Genomic DNA, 22,292 nt, shown 5'->3' with positions numbered 1-22,292 from the left:
CAATTGTGCAAAGTCCTAAGGCTTGATTGTTTTGTATTTCACCAGCATCATCCAAAATTATTTCAGTGATTTAACTATTATTATTATTGAGTTACACAGTGCCCTAGAAAGCAAGAAAAAATTTGGGTCCTCTAATCTAATCCACTACCCTCTTGCCCTCCAGAGCTGGGCCAGAGTTTGCTTGCACACTGTGCACTGGAAAAGGGCAGAAGTTTGGTGTTTGCTGCAGCGGCTCCTTAACAGTTAGTCTCCAACACTAGTCTTCATCTCTGTATTGGCAGTGTTAACAGTGCAGAAGGACTGAGGCCAGAAGAAAACAGAAAGGGGAAATTGGGAAGAGGAAAGAAATTTAAAGTGTAGTCCAGGGTCTTTCAGCATGCTCAGCTGCAGACACAACATAGTGCAAACCTGAGGAAGGAAACTAATTAGGATTCCATTAAAAAGAGGAGAAAAAAAATCTTGCTGAGGCTCAGGTCACATCACGATGGTCAAAGTGAAACCTTGCTCGCTAATGTAGCCTTAATTCATTTTGTTTTGCAGAGACAGCAAGCTCACCATGTTGCTTCGGGAGTCTTTGGGGAATATGAACTGCCGCACCACAATGATAGCTCACATTTCAGCCGCGGCGGGGAACTATGCTGAGACGCTGTCCACCATCCAGATTGCATCAAGGGTCCTCAGGATGAAGAAAAAGAAAACTAAGGTAAGACAATGTATAACTCCCTTCTTGTAATGGTGGAGGAGGGAGGAAGAAAGACCCTGAAGAATCCTTAATAGGGTCAAGCAGCATGTAACAAAATCAGTAATCAATTCCAAAGTGCGTGCGTTGTTTTACGTACCCTGTCCTAGGCAAGTGGCTTAGAGCACAGAGCAGAGACTAGGGGGGGTAAACTCTTTAGCTTCAGATACAGAGGAGTGAGTTCAGACATACCTGCTCTAGCAGGTTTGTAAGCTGGCCTCAATTAGTGACAGAGCTGTCAGAGAGCATTTATTTTCAGTTATCCTCTTAGTGCTAATGAAATAATAAGGAATGAAACTGCTGTAGAGTTAAAGGAAATTGGAATTAATGAAGAATTATATTCTCTATGCTTCTCAGATTGAGCAGGAGCAAAATAAATGCAAAGCAGTGTGTTCATTGCCAGCATTGATGCCCGTTTTATTCCCACTGCTTCCAAATACAGGTGATAGATTTTCCAAGAAGTAGAGTGAGGATGGACTGTATCCACTTTCATGTTTTAGAGTCCTGGTTCCTTCTGTACAGCTTACAGTGTGAGTTGGGCACAACGAGTGAATTTTATGCATTTCATTTAAATTAACAGCCTATGGATTGACAAAACCTTTTTTGACGATGGATTGAAGAGGGACAAGTGAAAGGATTCAGTCCACACACCATCGCAGCAGTGTGTCTCCAGAGACCTCTGAGTGCATGTTATACAATTACACACACACACACACACACAGAGAGCAAAGCCTTTGCCAAATATCTGATTTCTTTAGCCAGGCTCAATTAAGGAAGAGACCCTAATCCATTTGTTCAGTACTTTTTTTTGGAAGTCTCATGATTTCAAGTGGGACACAGAGCTGGGGCATTGGGTTCTCCACTGATTACTGTTCTGTGTTTGCTGTAGGACTGTGGATAAGAAGCTTCAGAGTTCTGTGCCTTAGTTTAGAGATTTCCTAGTTTAGATGTGACTGTGACCTTTCTGTATATGCACTTTGTGCAAGGAGCTGTTTGCAATGCTGAAATGTTGTGGGCTCTCTCTCATATTGCAGTACACATCAAGTTCTTCTGGAGGAGAGAGCTCTTGTGAGGAGGGCAGGATGCGGAGGCCAACCCAGCTGAGACCTTTCCATTCTAGAAACACTGTTGACCCAGACTTCCCTATTTTGCATTTATCAAGTGATCCTGATTATTCATCTAGCAGTGAGCAGTCGTGTGACACGGTGATTTACGTTGGCCCCAATGGCACTGCCCTTTCTGATAAGGAACTGACAGATAATGAGGGTCCCCCTGACTTTGTACCCATAGTTCCTGCTCTGCAAAAGACCAAAAATGAGGGCAGGTCAGAGGAAGTTAATGAATTGGGCCCCAGCACATCTGAAAGAGACTGCCTGAAGTGCAACACCTTTGCAGAGCTCCAGGAGAGGCTGGATTGCATAGATGGCAGTGAAGAGACCGACAAATTTCCCTTTGAAGAGGTGCCTGCTCAATTTAGCTCAGACCAGATGTCTAAGTGCTCTGTCTCAAGCCAGCTGGCAGAGCTTAGCCACTTACCAGAGTCAGATAAGGAAGATACGATGCCAGAATGTCAGCATCCTGATAGAGAAGCCAAGGAAAATATAAATGCAACACCCAGCAAAACTAAGAGAAATCATTCCCCTGTTCCTTCTGGAGCACTTACTAACGTTTCAACTCCATCTTCTCCCAGGAGTGTAACAGGCAGCTCTAGTAAAGAGCTTAGCTCTTGTCAGTTAGCACACAGCACGAGCTTGCAGAGCAGCAGAGAAGGTCTCAACACCTGTGGATTTGTGGAAGGCAAACCTCGGCCAATGGGTTCACCCCGGCTTGGCATTGCGAGCCTCTCGAAGACATCTGAGTACAAGCCACCAACTTCTCCTTCCCAGAGGTGCAAGGTCTATACACAGAAAGGAGTCCTGCCCAGCTCCACTCCCCCACCAGCTCCCCTGAGTAAGGATACTGGGACGACATCTAGTGAATCTTTATTGCAGCCAGAAATACGGACCCCACCTGTAGGCATGAGCCCTCAGATCATGAAGAAGTCGGTGTCCTCCAGCAATGAGGATTTTGAAGAGACTGTTCTTGATGAAGATCGGCAGCAAAGCATTTCTCCAGAATCCAAGAAGGAGATTCTGAGCACCACCATGGTGACTGTGCAGCAGCCATTAGAGCTGAATGGAGAGGACGAGCTGGTGTTCACCCTTGTAGAAGAGCTAACCATTAGTGGGGTCCTTGACAATGGGCGCCCAACCAGTATCATCAGTTTTAACAGTGATTGTTCTGTGCAGGCTTTGGCCTCTGGGTCTAGGCCAGTCAGTATTATCAGCAGCATATCTGAAGATCTTGAATGTTACTCCAGTGCAGCTCCTGTGTCTGAAGTCAGCATCACACAGTTCCTTCCACTTCCAAAGTTGGGCCTGGATGACAAATCCCAGGATGATGGCAGCAGGCGCTCATCCATCAGCTCATGGCTAAGTGAAATGAGCACAGGGAGTGACGGTGAACAGTCGTGCCACAGCTTCATAGCCCAGGCATGCTATGGGCACGGGGAAGCAATGGCAGAACCCCCTGTTTCTGAGTTTGCGAGCATACAAAGTGCCAGCATGATTTGTGTAAGTGACAAACAGAAGCCAGTGACTGACAACATGCTTATACTGTCGGAAATGGGGGAGGAAGCTTTCGGCAGAGTGCCACCCATGAAAGGCTGTAAAATATCAGCTCTAGGGAAAACTACCGTCACAATCAAAAACACTGCAAGCCTCAGCAGCTGTGAAGGCTACATCCCAATGAAGACAAACATTACCGTGTATCCATGTATTGCCGTTAATCCCTTCAAAGCACAAGATACTGATGACGCTGTACCGGCAGTAACTGCAGACCCAAAGGTTGCTCATCCCCATGATGGGAAAGAATCCAGTGCTAAGAAGGATATAAAATTTGAAGACCCTTGGCTGAAGAGAGAAGAAGATGTAAAAAAGGACAGCTCTGGGAGCAGTGATGGGCCAAGGCCTGACACAGCTGCAATTTCAGCCAAGCCTGAGCACAGCACAAAGCAGTCCTCAGCAGACAGGTTTAGCAGCAGCAGCAGCAGCGGGGACGCCTCTATCTCCCCAGGATCTGACAGTCTAAAGAGGATTGTGGATGGGTGTGAGGTGGCAGCGTCTGGCTCTGCAACCCAAAGCCCTGTTCATTCCAGTGATGGCTTGAAGAATGGCAGCCTCCCTCGAGGGCTCCCGAAGGCAAGCAAGCCGGAGGAGCCTGCCGGTCACCTCCCTCCTACTGCCAGTGACAGCAGCGGAGTCAGCTCTTCTGCCCTCCCCCAGTTTTCTAAGGCGAGCCTTGACAAGAAAATGGCCTCTCCCAAACACTGTGTCCTCACTCGTCCCAAAGGGACCCCTCCTCTGCCACCGGTGAGAAAGTCAAGCTTGGATCAGAAGAACAGAGCCAGCCCCCAGCACAGCGCAGCCAGCAGCACCACGAGCAGTCCCTCCAGCCAGCCCGGATCCTTCCTGGCCAGCTTCCCCGAGGAGCTGAATGCCAAACAGAAGGGCCCTGGCATCGACAGCATCGGCAACAACAGCAGCAGCAAGCTCTTCAGTGCCAAACTGGAGCAGCTTGCCAGCAGGACCAACTCCCTTGGGAGGTCCACAGGAAGCCACTATGAGTGTTTGTCGCTGGAAAGAGCAGAAAGCCTGTCCTCTGTGAGCTCCAAAATGAGCCCTGGCAAAGACACCACCATGCCTAGGGCCGGAAGGAGCTTCAGCCGCAGTGTCATGTCCTCGCCCACCAACTCGGGCCTCTCCCAGTCGGCAGGGGCCTCCCCGAAAGCCAGCCAGTCGAAGATCTCTGCAGTCAGCAAGCTCCTGCTGGCAAGTCCCAAGGCCCGCAGCCTGTCTGCCTCTGCCACCAAAACTCTCAGCTTCTCGACCAAGTCTCTGCCTCAGTCCGTAGGGCAGAGCTCCAGTTTGCCTCCGAGTGGGAAGAACATGTCCTGGTCAACGCAGTCCCTCAGCAGAAACCGGGGCTCCAGCCTTGCTTCCAAATTGCCCCTTCGGGCCGTCAACGGGCGGATTTCGGAGCTGCTCCAAGGGAGCGCCAGTGCCCGAGGCTTACAGCTGCGGGGAAGCTCAGAGGCAGACGAGCGCGGGGGCCTTCCCGGAGATGAGAAGCCAACTGTTCACATGCTGCCTTCACCTTACAGCAAGATCACCCCTCCTCGGAAACCTCACCGCTGCAGCAGTGGTCACGGGAGCGACAACAGCAGTGTCCTGAGCGGGGAGCTGCCTCCCGCCATGGGGAAAACAGCCCTCTTCTACCACAGCGGAGGGAGCAGTGGCTACGAGAGCATGATGAGGGACAGTGAGGCGACGGGGAGCGCCTCTTCAGCACAAGACTCCATGAGTGAGAACAGCAGCTCCGTGAGCAGCAGGTGCCGAAGTCTGAAAAATCCAAAGAAACGATCAAATGCAGGTAAGCTTGCAGTGGTGTGAAAGAGGGACGCAGACCAAAGCAGATAACTAGTACATGGTGGGGAGGGCTAGCCCTAAGGGTGAGCCAATTCAGTACCAGCTATATCTCTTAGCAGAGAAGCGAGGCCAGGATAAGCATCCTAAGCTCCAAGTTTCTTAATTTTGCAACATGCACAAATCCTGTGTGGTTGCATTGCCTTTGCAGCAGAGTCTCCCAGTCATTCATTTCACTTAGGTTTACTTCACATGAACAGAAGAACATTTATCCCTAAAACTGATTAGTATTGCCAATGGCAGCCACATTCATGTATTTATTTATACAAATATTCTGATTTGATTCCAGAAAGATGCCTTTGTGAGGCAATGAAATATTCTTAAGCAGTTTGGGCACAGATTCCCCTCTTGGTATGCACTTATTTCACCAGCAGAAGACCAGAGTCTTACTGAATAGCAGTATCTGTTGTGAGCCCACTTTTGCTGCTTGTGTGCTCTGATTGCCCAAAGAAGCAAGATGCCCCGCAGCTGAAACCACCGCGGAGTTCCTTCTTCCCACCTAGAAGATGGAACAAAATTGTGCCCATGCCCCTTGAAAGATGTTATCCTGCCTCTGAGACTCTTAGTTTTTAACTTTTGAGTTATGAGTCCTTCTTTTCTCAGTAATTTATTGATAACAAATAATTAAATTATATTAATAATAATACATGGGGACTACTGCACTGAAGTGCTTTAGCAATCATAGAAAGGATCAGAAAGATTTCATTTTTGTTCTGATATAATCCCCAGTAGCTTTCATACTACATCAGGACTTTTTAATTAGATAGCAAGAGCCTCCTGGGTCACGCCAAGAGTCTGTGCAGTTGCAACTGGTACATCTTCCCAGCAGAATGTGTTTCAGAAAATTGCAAGGCAGGGATGACGAACATCCATCAGCTGGCTACCTCGCCTTTTTCCTGGGTGCTGTTTTCCCAACCTGAAGTGTGAGTCCTGCCTAGCGTACTTTTGAAAAAAATGCACATTGGCGTTGGAACTGGTGTGCACAGGTATGTAGTGCATCCTACTTACCCTACAGTAGCGCTGGCTGTCCAAAATGTGTTATTCTCATAGTGTTCCTAATTCACAAGCCATTTCACTTGCTAGGATACTCACCTCTGGGATTCATTTGCCATGAACGAACTGAATAATGCATAACTCTCCCTTTCTTTATGCTCTTGACTGTGGTAGCAGGAAGAACATGTGCAGCGCAGATGTGAATACAATAGATATTGCTATTAAAGCCATATCCATAAGTGCATGGCTGATTGTACCTGTTTAGAGGATGCATCTGAAAGTGATCACTCTACACAGTGCAAGCACAGACCAAGCAATGAAATAATCTTTCTGAAGTTATCTTTGCATCCTATGAGAAAATCTCTTTCCTATCCCTTCAGTTTACATGGTAATAAATTGATTTTCCTCTTTCTGGGGAGTTGTTCCTCTAATAGCTGCTTTCAGATATAAACTTTTTAATAGTAACTTGCAAGAAAAAGAAGGAAGATTTGTATGTTGTGCAAAAAGAAAACAAAGCTGTTCACAGAGGTGGCGTTTGTGGGTATATACTGACAACTGGATTGTGTCTTGTGGAGAAGCTGCCCATATAATATGGACTTTTTCCACAGGACATTCAGATGGAAAAATTTATCAAGTTCTGTGAAAACAGGCAGCTGTGCAGATGAGGGAACAGAAAGAAAATGGCAGTGTAGATTTATCCTTATTAGACACTAGAGGACATGCCCCATTCCCTAGGGGAGATACCTTAAAAAAATACTCTGAGAAAAGTTTCAGGCAGAGCCTGCAGTTTCTTTAGACATCAGAGTTCATCCCAAACCTAAATCAGTAGAAGACCAGGATTTGTTTACTCCGATGCTCATAAAACTAGTTGTTTCATTTCACTTCTCTCTGCTTTGATAGCACATTAAAGGCTGGACAAGGCTGGAGATATGACTGAGAAAAACATTGTCTTTGTGTTGTAATTGCAGAAGAGCTTCAGATCTGTGTGTTGTACTTTATATCAGAGTTATATTTTCGCTCACAACTTTGGCTTTTGATAACCCCCGTGCAGGACTGAACGTTGTGTCAGTGGCCATGAAAAGGGAGTTATGAAGAGAGGACTGTTTGAGACTCAGGTTTCAGGTTGCTCTTGTAGCAGTCTAGAAGACACCTGGAGAGAAGAGGCTTTTCCATGGTCTAGCCAGCCTTGAGCCTACCTGGCAGAGCAGTGACACTGGTTTGTCGTGCTGTGCAGGTACGCAAAGGCACTGAGCGAGGGGGCGAGCAGGAACCTTTCCTTAGCAGGGAACGTGAGGAGTCTAAGCTTTGGTGCTTTTTTACTGCTGTGTAACATCTGACCTGTCTTTTTCACCAAACACAGCTTTTTTGGCTGACCGACAGATTAATCTCTTTATTCTAATTTCTTGTGTGGGTTAGTTTCTCTCTCCTTGGTCAGCAATGTTGCAGATATCTACTGTTTCTGGACCTGAATCTCTGGGGTGGACGGTTTTCAGTGGAGGGCCTGTGTCCGTGGAAGTTGCCTGCGCTGGTGGGCTCAGCATAGCCTAGCACATTGACCTCCCTCAAACTAGTTTACAAAGCTTTTCTCTTAATTCAGCCTGTCACCTGCTGTGGAGAGATTCCCAGTGTATCATCTCTGATACTTTACTTTTGAGTGATTCTCCATATCAGCAAGTAATTCCTATATTGTTTTGAATGACTTGTATTGTATTTAAGTACAACCAGAAGTTTTATGCAAATTAAAAAAAAAATCTTTACTACCTTCCATATCTCTAGCAGCAAACCACTGCCCAGAAATTAATAAGGCTTCACTTTCTTATAACCCAGCTCCTGTTTGCATTTGGTCCTGCAGCAGTGAAATCATAATTCTGTTTTGATGTGTTTGATAATAGTATAATTTTTCACATGTCAGTGGATTTATGATGGCATAAACCCAGGATTATGACTTCAATGCAGGAGGAGCTGAGATATAAGGGAGACTAGAGCTGTTCACAAATATATTTTTATTGCATAATAAACAAAAAAACCCGCAAAGGTTTGCAATCTTTCATCCTTTGTAATATCTCCTTTCAATAGGTCTGTTCTAGTGTGAATTTTCTCTCTTAAGGAACACTTTTTAATGAAACAGATACTAGACAAAGGTTCTGAGCTCTTAAAAGACAGATATTATTTTAATACATAGTGTCAAGAGCATTGGACCTTTCCTGATTTGCGGTCACAGATCCACTGTGCTGTAATGGATATGGCACTATAGATATGCTCATTTCAGGTCAGGCAACCTTGTCCACTTTATTTATGATTATTATTAACAGAAATGCTAGCTGTCAGACACGATCAACATGAATCAGCCCAAGGCCCCTGTAAGAGGAGCCATAAAGACTCTTTAAGAGAATCACCAGCAGCCCTGTCAGATCTCACAATTACTTTTGAAGTTCTGACACATTGGAGAGGCATCATTTTTTTTCTCGAGATTAAGATCTTGTCTTTCAATGCTCTTAAGTGCATTATTTGTATGTGTAGGTGCTTCTGCCCTGGATGTCATACATGAAGCATCAGACCTACATTGTCAGCTTTTGAAAGATAAAGCTAGTTCATATCCTTCTGTGTTAGCCTTTGGTTAAATTTTGGGCTCTGCCTGGGTACCTGTACAGTTCACAGACAGCCCAGTCTTGTGTGTACAAAACTAAAATAAAATAATAAAAAAATTTGCCTCTTGCATTCTGGTACCTATTGAAAAATCGTGTGTTTACATCATGAAGCACATAAGCCTTTCCCCTGAAGCTAACCTATCCATTTCATAAACATTCCCATCTTTCTAACATTTAACATTGGTCCTATAACATCATGGCAGCATATATTGCCCCAAAGTGACTGCTTATGGCAGAAGCAGAGCTATTCAGCCCTGATCTACGGCTGTACATTTCAAAGCTTTGTACAGCTGCTCTTTAATCCACCCTGTGGTGTAACTATTATTCCAGACCCCATTTTACAGATGGAGAAATGAAGGCAGAGAACTTTACTGACTTGCCCAATGCCTACAATTAAGTGAGAGCCAGATCCAGGGTTAAATTACAGGCACCCTTGACTCCTATCCTCAACCCCAACTGACTTGGCCGCACATCCTCCCTGCCCTTGCCGAGCACTGGAGAGAAAGGCTTCATTTGTTATTTTCTTTTTGTGACAGGCGCTTCCTCCCTCTCTGCCCGCAAGCATCTGTGCAACTATGGTTTCTCTGATCTCTTCGCTTGCTCCATTAGCCCTTCCCCTGTAAGAAACAGTTGGCATCTCAGCCACATTTCTGGCTCTGGCTCTAGTCTCCTCTCTCTTGGGTAGGCAGTGCTGTCTTGAGCAGGGCACTGAAGTGTTAGGGCATAGTTTGTACAGTCATCACTAGCACCAATTATATGTTATTTTTTAATTCCTCAGAAATTTCAAGTTCAATGGCCCAGTGGTGCTCAATGGAAAGGCAATGAGAGGGGTGCTTTCATAATACGTACTCCTGTATGTGATCAGGAGATGCATTCCGACTGAACTCCATTTTACCAAAGCTGTATTTGTATCCCAGACCACAGAGATCTTCCTGAGGCTGTTTTCTTTCCTGATGCCTTTGGGAATAGGGTTGGGTGCCTAAGAGAGTCCCACTCCCATGTGAAATCGAGTTAGACCTAAGGGCTGCAGGCTATCACTGCTTGCAGCGCTCTGCCGAGATGGGATGGACCTCTGCCGAGGAGTGTGTCTCCTTTGATTTCTCTAGCTGAGGTTTTTTGGGGCCGAGTCTGAGCCTGGAGCCTTACCAGTGCTGGGGCAGGTGCTGGCAGGGTGAAACACTGAGGGCAGTGCTCTGTGGCTCAAGCAGTGTGCAGCAGTCGTAACGCACCAGTGGGGACCGCTGCCTGTTGGCTGGTGTGCACAGATCCACTCACAGGGACAAAGACCCAGGACTCGGGCATGAGAGGAAGATGTGGGAAGGAAGGAGACAGCCAAAGAGGTGAGGTTTAGGGGAGAAAGTCCTTAGTGTAAAGTGCCCTGCATCAGTCTGGGCCAGTTTAGCCTTCCTGAACATGGAGTACCAGTGAGCATCAGAAAACAGAAATCTAAGGGATGCTATTGAAAGTAAGGCCAAGTAGAAAGGAGACTGGGTGAAAATTAAGGTTTCCAAATGCTGGCTTCCTAAAGTTTAAACCTGTGCCCTGAGTTGGTGTTGTGTATCTCAGCACTTGCAGGACCCTGCTTTTGTCTGTCCAGGATAGGATTGGTGCGTGTGTTTGTGCACATGGTTTAATCTTCTTTGCATGGGGAACCTGTCTGACTATAGATAATTAGAGATTCCTGCTGCAGCATTTTATGGCTTTTGCAGTAAAGTTTCATGACTCCTTGCGGCTCTTTCTCAGTACTAAGTTTCACCACCAAAGCAGAGCAAATTGCTACATGATTTTAAACACTTTAATAAAAAGACAGACTGTTATGACATGACAACAATTATCAACAATTAGAATCAGTTTTTCTCTCTTACTTGTGTGCTCTGGGTTTCACTGGTAGGATGGTTTTAAAGATGGAGATTTAGAGGTTCCTGGAAAGCCCTGAAAACTCTATATTCAAACATATTCACTCTCTGGAAGCACTTAGCCCTGCCTATGAAAGCAGCAGGAAAAAACAGAGGCTGAATCCACGGGCTGTAAATTATGAAAGTCCATCTCCAACCAATATTGCAAAGCATCACATTTTGAAACGTGGCCAAAATGATAATGATGAAACAAAACACCAACAAAAAGAGTCTGAGCTTTTCTTGTTGAATCCAAGTGAAAAGGAATTTGGTTCATGTTTAGACTGCCTAAGGCACAGTGTGGGGAGCTGAAAATTGCCCTTTGTATCAAAAAGCCGTAGGGCATCTCCAGCATTTCTACTTCAACTTGCTTACAAGTGATGGTAGCTAATTGATACCCTGCATTATACCTTTACCATGACAAAGGACGTTTAGAATTATACAGGAAAAAGCTTCTTTGCTTGCAAGCGACCGCTTTATGCATGTAACTGCTGGCTGGACAGGCCTGGGAGGAGCAGAGGGAAGGGAAGTATGGGCTTCAGCTCCCATTTTTTTTTGTTCATTAAAACAACAGCATTGATTTTCCCAGGTCAAAGCCAGGCCATTTCAGGCAGCAAATCTGTGTTGAAAGGGATCAGAGTAATCATTTTTTACACGCTTGACTACTGCGTGCCAGCACTGAGCTTTCAGCCACATGAACATAGGAATGATTTAATAGAGGAAATGGCAGCCGACTATTGTGCACGGTGAAGGCTCCATGTAACATGCATGACTGAGTCGCACACCATTAGGCTGGGTGTAAATAAAACCTGCTCCTGACACTGCCACAGAATTAGCTCACTGGAATGCCTCCACCACTGTCCTGTTGGGAGCTAATGCTCTGGCTTCAGAGCCCCTTCCCCCTCCAGCCTCTGCCTTTGCTGCCCAAGCGATTGGCGCAGCCATTTAGTGCAGTACTGTAGCAACAATAACCAGCTCCTTAAATAATACCACAATGCTGACAAATACCTGTTAAACCAAAATCCAGCCTGTAGTGAGATAAGTATTTGGAAGAGACTCTGGTCATTTTTTACTAGGGATCATGGGTGCTGAAAACTCACCCCCTGTGATGTGCATCTTCCCTGGAGCATCTCCCTGATTACTTGTCAACCTGCCACGCTGCAGGAGGGCTGCTTCCTGATCTGGTTTCAGCAGTGCTCATTCACCAGCTCTAAACTGCCTTGAAAAGCTCCTTTTAAAGTGAGACAGTAATTCAGGAAGCAAAATTAAGAAATGAACTGGGTGGGTAGAAAAAAATTAGGAGTAGGCTGTACCTCAGCATGTTCCTTATACCGATATGGAAGCAACATATCTAGTATAGGTATGGCTGGAAGATTATAAACAAGGGTTGCTTTATTCCTGTGTACAACAAGCAGTGATTTCTAGCCTTAAGTGTCCTTGTACTTGTTATTGATTCACAACAGCAGGATTGCATATAAGTCAACACAGAATACAGACTGAATTAGTTTACAGTGAGGTGGACGTAGAAGATTTTCTTCCGAATGATGGATCCTGTCAGTGCTTCTTATTCCAGGTGTTGAGGTGCAACATGGTCCTTCCTATGTAATCTGAGTTGCCAGGATGAGCAAATGCTGTTTAGATTTTCTGGCAATAAATGCCTGAATTCTTTGGTGTTTGTAGTACTGACCTCAAGATGGGCCCCCTAAATACTTCTGGTGAAGTCTCCACACTATGAGAGTGGCCTTCCACTTGAAAGCATTTGCAATGTCTTCAGTAATTGGGAAGGGAACTCTGCAAACTCTATGAAAATCCAAGGAGTGAATAGCTATATGTGCTCTGCACAGGGGAAAGTGCACTATAAAATAAACAAGGAGAAAGGATGTCAAAGGAATGGAGAGGAGTTGATTCAGTCATGGACAATTGCCCGTAAGGGCAGATCACATTAGGAAATGGGAATGAGAGGAGAAGTCAGCACTGTGTTTTCAACTCAAACAAAGCAGGAGCCCTGTTGTCAGACGGTGAGGAGCAGCAGGGGGAACAGGACAGATAATCTTTCCTAGTAAGCAAACAGTTTGATGCCACATTTGAGGTTGATGCTATTGCTACTGGAAGCACAATATTTCTTGGAAATGAAGCCACAGAAGGAATGGTGGGAGCTTAGGGGTACTGCTCTATTTAGCCAGCATTGGTTTTTGTAATCGCCTTGAGTTTGGATTGACTGTCTACTGAGAAAAAACAAAATGCTGAACAACAGGTTCTGTACAGAAAGGCAATTTTACCTCCCATAACATTAAGCGCAGTGGGGAATAGCTTTGGCTCCACATCCTGCCTTTGAGCACACACTATAAACTTCTGAAATTATGATGTATCAAGTTACAGTTTCATTTTCTGTTTGAAACACCTTAAAATTTCTAGGACAGCAGTTGTTTTGCATCCCATTCAGATGTATCCTGCTTTGAAGAGATATGCATCAGGCTTCTTTTCATGAAGATTTTTGCATTTATACTTTTTGCCTTTACCTTTTTCACAGAAAAGATGCTCAGTCTGGAATGTGTGCTTGGAAGGAATCTAAGGGGAACACTCCAAAATACACAGTACTTAACCAAAACCAGACCTCTTATAGTTTCTGCCCTGGTCAACACATACTTTTATGAGCACACATCCTTATGCAGTGGGGCAATTTTGCTGAGGTCAATGAGTCGTCTTATCCTTAAAGTTTCCCTTACATACCTAGCTGGCTTGGTCTGTGTTTCTGATACCTGAAGGCTTCGCTGGACTTTGCTGAAGTATGTTGTAGTGTCAGTGCCACTCTTCAGTCAGATCTGCTTTCACACTGCACACCCTCATTGCTGCGTAACTCCCCTTATCTTTTAACCTGGCCAAACCTTAACCTATAGCTCAAGGTAGAGCAACAGATCTGTTGCAAAAGCAAATCTTGTGTTCTGTGCATTTTCAGGGCTATGTCATAGTCTGATTATTCATACTCAAGCTAGGCTGAAGAGCGGTTATTCTGAGTGTGGATAAATTCAAACTAAGTGAACAACATATCCTCTGAGACATTTAGCAAATGGCATGTTGCTTTACATGTTGTATGGTCATAAATGAAAGTGTCATTATTCTGTCCTGGCTTCAGCTTACAGGATTTCTTTCAGGTCGATTTTTGGTATAAATTTCTCTTTTTTAATGGAGGAATGCATCCCACTTATGTGGAGGGAGGGTCAGCCGGTTTGCTGAGGTGCTGGGCAGGGTGGGTGCCCCCCCAGTCCCAGCTCATGGGGCAGAGGCGGGAGGGACCTGCCGAGAGCTGCTTCTGCTGAGCTCCCCGGCTGATCGCTGCCTTCATAAGATGTGTGCAGGGAAGTAGAGGAGTGATGTGCTGTAATTCCTACAAAGCACTTTATTTGTTATACAGTCAAAATTTATGAGATCCTAACCCCATCAAGTGCTCCCAATAAATTTGGGACTTCAAATGGGTATTTTCTATGTAAATGCAATACTATTCATTTTAACAATTTAATTGTTGTGTCTGCGTGTGGATACGGATGATCAAGCTGTCAGCTGCTTTGTGACACTCACCCTGAAGCTCTGCTTTGCCTGTATCTCCTTACTGATCCCAGTTAGGGTGAAATCAGAAAAAACAGAGGCTAAATGGAGAGGTCAGTGGCAGGAGTCTCCTGTCAAAAGACACCATTATTTTCTGTACCTGTGCTAATAAGCAGCCTATTAATCAGTGCATGTTTAGAATAGACTAGATTCAGTTTTGCCTCACTGCAAAGATGCAGATCTTTCATTTCATTTCTCCCCAAAGTGCTCTAAACCTCAGATAAATCATCCTGAGTCAGCATTCAAGGCTCAGATAAAAACACATCCCTCTTTCTCCTCTGCCTCACGCATGGACGTACCCGCTGTGATAGGGCAGGGAGACTTGCACAGGCAGCCTCCGCGTCCCGCAGGAGCCCCTGGGCAGATGGCAGCAAGTCTGCCTGCCTCAGGTGGCTTTGCCCTGCTGCATTGCCCTGGTGCACCGAGAGCTGGCAGCCTCCCTTTGTGATAACCCACAGGCTATCCAGGTGCGAGCTCTGGCTAGAAAAACATAATGAGCTCATGTTAGCATGTCTCCTGCCGCTACCATAGTCTCTGCTGCCTCTTCTCCGAGGGATAAGCGCTATTAGTCGGAGCCCTAGGTTGGAGCCCTCCTTCCAGACCACAGGCTTCTGTTTCTCCTTGAGCCAAATGGATATGAATGGGAACTAAATGCAAAAACATTTACCATCATCCCTGTAATTCAAACCGTAGTGACATCTGTTTTGCTTTGCTCCAAATAAGAGCCTGATGCTGTTCTCATGGCAAGGCGAATCAGAGCCATCCCCTGAGTGTCTCAGGCCTGGGCTTTAGCTCTGGTCGGAGAGGCAGTTCTTCCAGCAGGGATGGTTTAAAAGTGCCCCACTACATGAGAAGGTGGTGTTAACAAACAGCCACAGTGGGGAAAAAAGAAAGATGGAAGAAAAAAGGAAGAAAATCAAACACCACAGAAAAAGGCACTACCTTAGTCATAGTTCAGCCATGCATGGGAGAGCTGGACAGAAGGAATTTCCAGTCTGCTCCACTGCTTCCTTGAAATGCCAGAGCTAGTCTGTAGGCATGGCGGGAAAGGAGATGTGACCATCAATGCAGGGCACAAAGTAAAAAGAATTAGCAGCACTTGGCTGCATTACACAGGAGGTCAGATCTGATGCTTGTAAGTGTTGCTGGCTCTGAAAGTTGATGAGCAGCAAAGGTAGGAGAGAGATTGCTTTTACACTCAGACAAAATTTTAAGGACTGCTCCTGTGAGACACCATGGCCAAAAGCCTAAAAAGTATTTAAAAAAACGTTTAATGCCTAAATCCTGTTTTTCTTGAGTGACACTAGGGGTGTACTCAGTGCCCTTCACATCTAAGCAAGTGGAGGGCCCGTTTTCCAGGAGGGGCTGAGCCCATTGCAGAATCTCTCTCTGCATGTAACAAAATTTAATAGTCCGTCACCCTGTCTCACCTCCCTTCAAGTAAGCAGCTGCTCTCACCATTTGGCTGCCTTTCTCTAGCATTGCTGACGAGTTACCCTTAGCACTGCAGTTTGTTGTGGTCTTCCCAAACTGTGTCTTTCTTGTTGTTGTCCCTTTTTAGCTATGGTAATGGGTCAGGTCTTGCTTTAACTTTTGTCAAGATCTGATTGGTCCCTTGATCAGGCATTTTAATGTAGAGATTAACTGATTTGCATTCAAGGTAAGTGAATGCTGACATTCACTCCCACTGACTGGTACCACAGGTGTAAAATAACTCCTTCTTGCTGGTATTTGTTAGGCTTCATTTGTTCTGGCATGGGCTTTTTTGCTGGGCTGCAGTTCGAGTAGTAAATACAACTATGATAGGTGTCACAGGATGGGCAGTCCAGATCTTAGGCCATTTGGTATACAGGGGCCTTGTAGAGCTCCCTGTCTATCTGCCTTGGCTGTGCCCTCCTTTTCTTGCATAGAATTATCTCAGATACATTCAAATAAAAGCCTGTACACTAGGCTTTCCAGATAGACAGCAAGATAGACCGTTCTCATCCATTTTAGAGCTAGCATTTACAGGTTAATTACTGGTTACTAACTGCTGGTTTCTAGCACAGACTGCTGCGCTCAGAAATCAATGGGATAAGATGTGATAGTTTGCAAAGTCAGCAGAGAAACAGATTCCCATGAATGAAACTAGACAATGCTTTGTTACTTGTGAATCCAAAAACTAGGCAATCAATAGATATTTTTGTTTTCAGGGGGGAGGGGGGGTTGGCTTTCATTGAAGCACCAAATTGGCAGACATGTTGAAGCTATTTACATGCAAGTTTCAATAAATGTAGTGCTGGAGATTCCTCTAAGTGATTTTATCTTGTTTTTAAAATAAAACCTGCATGATCATTCTGCATCCCTTCCCTGCTGGCATCAGTTTTGTTCTTGCAGCCAAGGGAGTCATTTAATAGTTTCATTCAAACTTGCTGGCTCCAGCTTTTGGTTTTGGTTTCTCCCATCCCTTCTATTCCTGCTGTCTTCTAGGGGAGACCCTGCAGGAGTTGTCAGCTACAAAATTATTTTTTTTTTTAAACCCAGACATAGCTCTGATTGTACTAAACAAAGCAAGGAAATGTAACCAGTTGTTTTTCTTTTTTGTGTGTGTCTGTTCTTTCTCCCAACAAACCATATGCTCAGCTTCCTTACTGCTGCCATCAGGCCAGTGATGTACTTTTTCTCCCTTGCTTTACCTTAGGCCCTGACTTGGCAACTCACATGGCAGATGATGTCCGTATAGCATAGGCTTTATCAACCATCATACATTTTCAGCTATTGTAGTGCTCCCATCCACTGTGCTGGTATTATAAAGCAGGATGGGTGTGCACGAGCCCTGGTATTAAAGCAGACACAGTGACTAATTCTTCTGCCAGCCCATCGTTCTTGCTGCTTTCTTGCCCATCACCAGTGCTGCAGTAAGTGCATAAGTGGGAAATGTTTTAGAAGAATATTCTACTGAACAGAGACAAGGCTAGTGCAACTCCGGTGGCAACCACCAAGCTTGGGTGTACTTACTGCAGGTGTTTTGGCCCCTCTAGTTTTTTTACTGCTCTACACAGCCTACAGTGGCATTATGCAAGGGACTAGGTGGTGGTATACTGGCACTCAACTCCAGCATAGTAAAAGAACTTGGGTATCAAAGTGCTTTTTGTGCTGTGATTAAAAAAAAACAAACCCACACCTCCCCTGGAGATGGTCTATGCAGAGGCTGGCTAATGCTTGTCCTTAGGCTGTAAGAGCCAGTACCAGTAAAGAGATAGGAAGGCAAAGCTAGACCAGTTCCAACCTGCTGCTCTGGTCCTTCATTGGCATACCTGTACATACCGAGACCTGAGCAAAGGGAAGCAGGCACAAGCTCTGGAAACTTTAGGGTATGTATGCCCTCTGAGGATCAAATCCTGGAGTCAGGCACCAAAGAACATGTGAGGATCCGACTATGGTGAGTGGGTACAGCACATTGCAGCTACAGCTCACCCCAACTTCCATGGCGCCCTTGGGTTTTCGCTCCATTTTCTTCTGTGTGTAAGAAGGCTGACTATGTATAGTTTGTAGACATCTCTGCAGATGGAGCAGAAAGGAGAGGCAATAACTGTGCTAACATGAAATGGCACTTTCTGTATTCGCAGGTTCACAGAGACGGAGGCTTATTCCAGCTTTATCACTTGATACCGCTTCCCCAGCAAGGAAGCCTGCCAACAGCCCCGGGGTCCGCTGGGTGGATGGGCCCCTGCGAAGTGGGCAGAGGGGGCTGGGGGAGCCCTTTGAGATCAAAGTCTATGAGATAGATGATGTGGAGAGGCTCCAGCGGCGACGAGGTGGGGACAGCAAGGTGAGTGCAATCCATGTAATCTGTCTCCCTCCTCCTGGAGAGTGTAGGAGGGGGAATTAAGATTATGCAGTCAAAAATGTGTAGTATTGTATATGATTAGTTCAACAGGCAGCAAAACCTATTATCTCATTTAAGAGCAGTTATGACCTAAGTTATGTCTTCTTCTGCAGCAGCTAACAGACATTGGTACCTTGCATTTTTGCCCCTAGCTTACAGTTTTGGTGGTTCCTGTGCTTCAGCATCTTGTCACATATGTCTTTCAAGGCATCAGTGGTGCCTGAAGTACTTTGATGGTATTGTTTTCAGGATAGCTAATGTCTTCTCTCGAACAAAGTTGTTCCTGCCAACCTCAGGCCTCCAAATTTACTAAAAGATCAGGGAATTGTAAAGGTCAGCTCTTGAGAGGTATGGTTGAGAAGAGTATCTGAAGTTGGTGGAATAGCACCAATTTTAGAGTAGCTGTGGATGTAGACTTTATTATTATTTTAAGGCACTTTTTCTTCCTAGTCCCTTCCACTTGGTTAGGCTGTTTGTGATGTTGTTCTCTGATATGATTTTGTATGGAGAAAAACATCACTTGGTGGGGTGGGGTTTCCACTGCACTTCACCCACACAGCAGATTTGTCTACAGAGCAGAAGGCAGAATAGTGTTGAGACCTTCACACAGTCTTGGAGGAGGATAGTTCTGGTATTGGGACTGCTCCCACACTAGCGAGAGCAGCACAGCCCTCACTGTGGGCTCATTTACTGCACGTCTTGATGGCTGCCACCCCACAGAAGTCATGGGAGGCCAGGCTGGGTGTCTCCAGACAGCACTGCACCCTGTGCTGTTACTGTGCCCCATATCTTTACAGAAAATATATCTTCTTTATTAATGATTGTGAATTGCTAGAGCTTTTCATAACATATTCCTTTTGTTAAAGGATGTTTTAAATTTTATATTGCTACCAGTTCTCTTATTTTATAATATGACTACTGCATTTCTCATGCACCAAGCACAAAGATGTATTTAGGATTTTAATACAGCAAGCCGTGGATTTCCTTCTCCCAAGAGCTTAGATTTTCTTAGCCAAACTTCCAGTGACAAAAACCAGAAATGTTTTGCTACAGTTAATCTGATTTCAAGATGCTGCCTGTTATTAATTATTATGGTTTATTATTAACTATCATTGCAAAGTCTTCAAAGCTCACTGATGGAAAGCATCAAACCCAAACAAAAGCAATAAAAATAAAACAGATGATGGATGATTTCATGCAGTGATTCATATACTTCCAGAGTAAATGGCTCATTGTTAGTATTATTGATTAGAAGATCATTTGACTGAATGGATCTGGCTATTTCTTCTCCTCTTCACCTATTCCTTCCCTGCTCCTTTTTCCTGGTTGGCAGGAGGTAATATGTTTCAATGCCAAGCTGAAAATCCTGGAGCATCGCCAACAGAGAATTGCTGAGGTCAAGGCCAAGTACGAGTGGTTAATGAGAGAACTGGAGGTGACCAAACAGTACCTGATGCTGGATCCTAATAAATGGCTCAGTGAATGTAAGGACGTCATTTCATTGCCTGGACTCATAGGTGCCCTTTGGTTTATTTAATGGGGGGACGGAGGGGAGCAGAAATGTTTGTTAAGAATGAGATGTGAGCTACTCTGTGTTTGTAAACTAAAATGAACTGACATATGACCTAAGGGCAACTTTTAGTTTGACTGTATTTCTATAACTAGTCGCTATAATTCTTATTAAATGTTGACAGTAGAACTGAACAATCCTTTTTTGCCTGAGAGCTGAATGATGAAATGGTACAGCATTGTAGTGGTGAATATTGCCATTGGTAGATTAGCATTCACGCGTTTCAGTCCACAGCTCCTGAAAATGAGATATTTTTTTTTTGGCCTCAGATCACTCAGACATACGAGCAATATTATAAATCTGTTCTTCTACCACAAAATAACACTGTGGAGCAAACTTGTCCCTTGGCACCAGTGGGCTTACATGAGAAATGAATTTGGCCCATTTGTTATAACTATAGATGTGTAAAGTTCAGAGAGCTTAAAGGGCATTCACATTCAAATGATAAAGAACCTGAACACCTCAAAGGAAAAAAGATAAAGAGTACTGCACTAATGCTACAACAATTTTTAGTATTAGTAATCAGATGAGTTCATGTCAAAGAGTTCTAGAAAAAAAATATATTTTCAATCTATTTGGGATAATTGCAAGTGATAAAAGGAGGTCGGCTGGTGTGTTCTCTTAGAGCATCCTAACTCTTCCTTTGACAGCTGCCATAAGTTAGCACTAGATTGGTACACCCTGCAAAACAACCACAGTGTATGTTTCAGGAATGCTATTAAGGAAGAGAGGTAGAAAGGACAGATTTAAAGAGAGCAGAGAATTTGCCATACATTGCCGTCCGCTTACTGTGTGATGCCTTTGCTTCTGATTCCAGTGTGATAAATGCAGAAAGCCTCAAGGACAGCAGAGACCTCAGGGACCAGATAAGATGGGAAGTGCTGGCTCAGCCAACGTATCTCACGCTCAGCTTCCATGGAAGCTGCTGCCAGCTGGTCTCTGGCAGCTATGGGCACCTATGTTGGAATAGTTGATGTGTACGCCTTCCCTTGCCACTCTTGAGAGGTCTAGTGAGAATCACATGGAATAGGGAGAGGTGTGAGGAGCAAGGAGATTGGAGGTTGGTTTCTAACTCCGAGTTCTGAATTCAGCAAAGGACTTGTCCTTCCAGGGCACAGCACCTATTTAAATCTCTTTCTGGTCAGCAGAATGTGTGAGAGTCAGTACACGCTTAGCATTCAACATTTGCTTAACAGTGTTGGAGTGCGACAAAAGGCACCTGCAGTTCTGGAGAGGATGGCAGATCATATCACTCAAAAAAGCATCCAATGCAATCTTAACAGAATTTTTCACTATCAGCAAGCAGCTGTGCCATTTTAATAGCCTTTAAACAGAAAAGGCAACTTTTAATTACAACGGCAAGCCAGAGATAATGTTCTATACGGTACTGATGGGTTTGAAGACTTGAATTACTCTGTCTCTCCCACCAACCAGCACTGGGTTTTATCTGCTTTTCCTGTCCGTGTCTTTTCTTTCCCACAGTTGATCTGGAGCAGGTATTTGAGCTGGATTCTCTGGAATACCTGGAGGCCCTGGAGTGTGTGACTGAGCGTTTGGAAAACCGTGTCAACTTCTGCAAGGCCCATCTCATGATGATCACCTGTTTTGACATCACCTCTAGACACCGATAAAGTATGAACCTCAAGAGAATTTCAATGCGCATCTCTGCCATCCTCCTTTTCCCTTCTGAACAGCATCCCAAAGACAACAAAATGAGGATGAAGGTTGGAGTCAAGTCTCAACTGTGTGTATGAGAGATTTGCTATACTATACAGAAGAGTAGTATTAAAAAAAACAGGACGAGCATGAAAAATGGAGATATAAGGTTGTTGATTCTCTTAGCCTAAAAGAGCACTTTGAGGAACCTTTAAGGACATGTCTGTAAATAAGAACTGCTGGCAGAAGACACTTCTTTCCCTGCATTAGCTGAGGGAGGAGGAAAGGTGGTTGTAGGACTTCCATTGAGAGGTTCATTAAAAGAAAACCTATCCAGAAAAACTGTTTAAGTGCCTTGCAAATCTTTATTATCCAAACATTTATGTTCATACTTTATTGTGTACAGATGGTGCTAGTCAAGAAAAGAAAAAGGAAAAAAACAAACACACTTTTGAAATGTATTTACAGCTTGTTTTTCTCTTGGTGTTTTCAGACTTGCTGTTTCTAAGTAACTTGTGTTTGTAGAGATCTTTCCTAATCAGTACAACATATGAATAAATGTTAACTGTCTTTTCTTGTTACCAGAGTAAGGCCACTCAAAGAGAAATTCAGCTTTCCCAGATCACACAAAAAATATTTCTAGCAGTGAGTAAGGTTTGCTTATATGTTTTTCTGTACTATCTTACATGCTGGAGGATACAGTAATTTTCTCAGCCTGTAGGTTCTGCAATGTATGAGAGAGGAGAGGTGACATTACTGTGAAGTACATATCACTTCCATTTGATCCAACCCCTATA

The 22,292-nt window shown here is 44.6% G+C and overlaps 1 protein-coding gene across 1 annotated transcript in view; it reads left to right on the top strand.

The window, feature by feature from the left end:
• KIF26B (kinesin family member 26B) overlaps positions 1–22,057 on the top strand; it is a 309,916-nt gene extending 287,859 nt beyond the window's left edge. Inside the window, exons 11-15 of the mRNA XM_010562587.1 lie at positions 541–703; positions 1,774–5,209; positions 18,010–18,212; positions 19,603–19,753; positions 21,322–22,057. Coding sequence (XP_010560889.1) covers positions 541–703; positions 1,774–5,209; positions 18,010–18,212; positions 19,603–19,753; positions 21,322–21,470 — 4,102 coding nt within the window. The 3' untranslated portion in view covers positions 21,471–22,057. The remainder of the gene's footprint in view (positions 1–540; positions 704–1,773; positions 5,210–18,009; positions 18,213–19,602; positions 19,754–21,321) is intronic.
• Positions 22,058–22,292: the final 235 nt, after the last annotated feature.

Source organism: Haliaeetus leucocephalus, unplaced genomic scaffold (genome assembly GCF_000737465.1).
Source record: "Haliaeetus leucocephalus isolate CR32 unplaced genomic scaffold, Haliaeetus_leucocephalus-4.0 Scaffold162, whole genome shotgun sequence".
NCBI lineage: Eukaryota > Metazoa > Chordata > Aves > Accipitriformes > Accipitridae > Haliaeetus > Haliaeetus leucocephalus.
The sequence above is the reverse complement of the archived record's forward strand: the minus strand, read 5'-3'. Positions and strand labels throughout refer to the sequence as shown.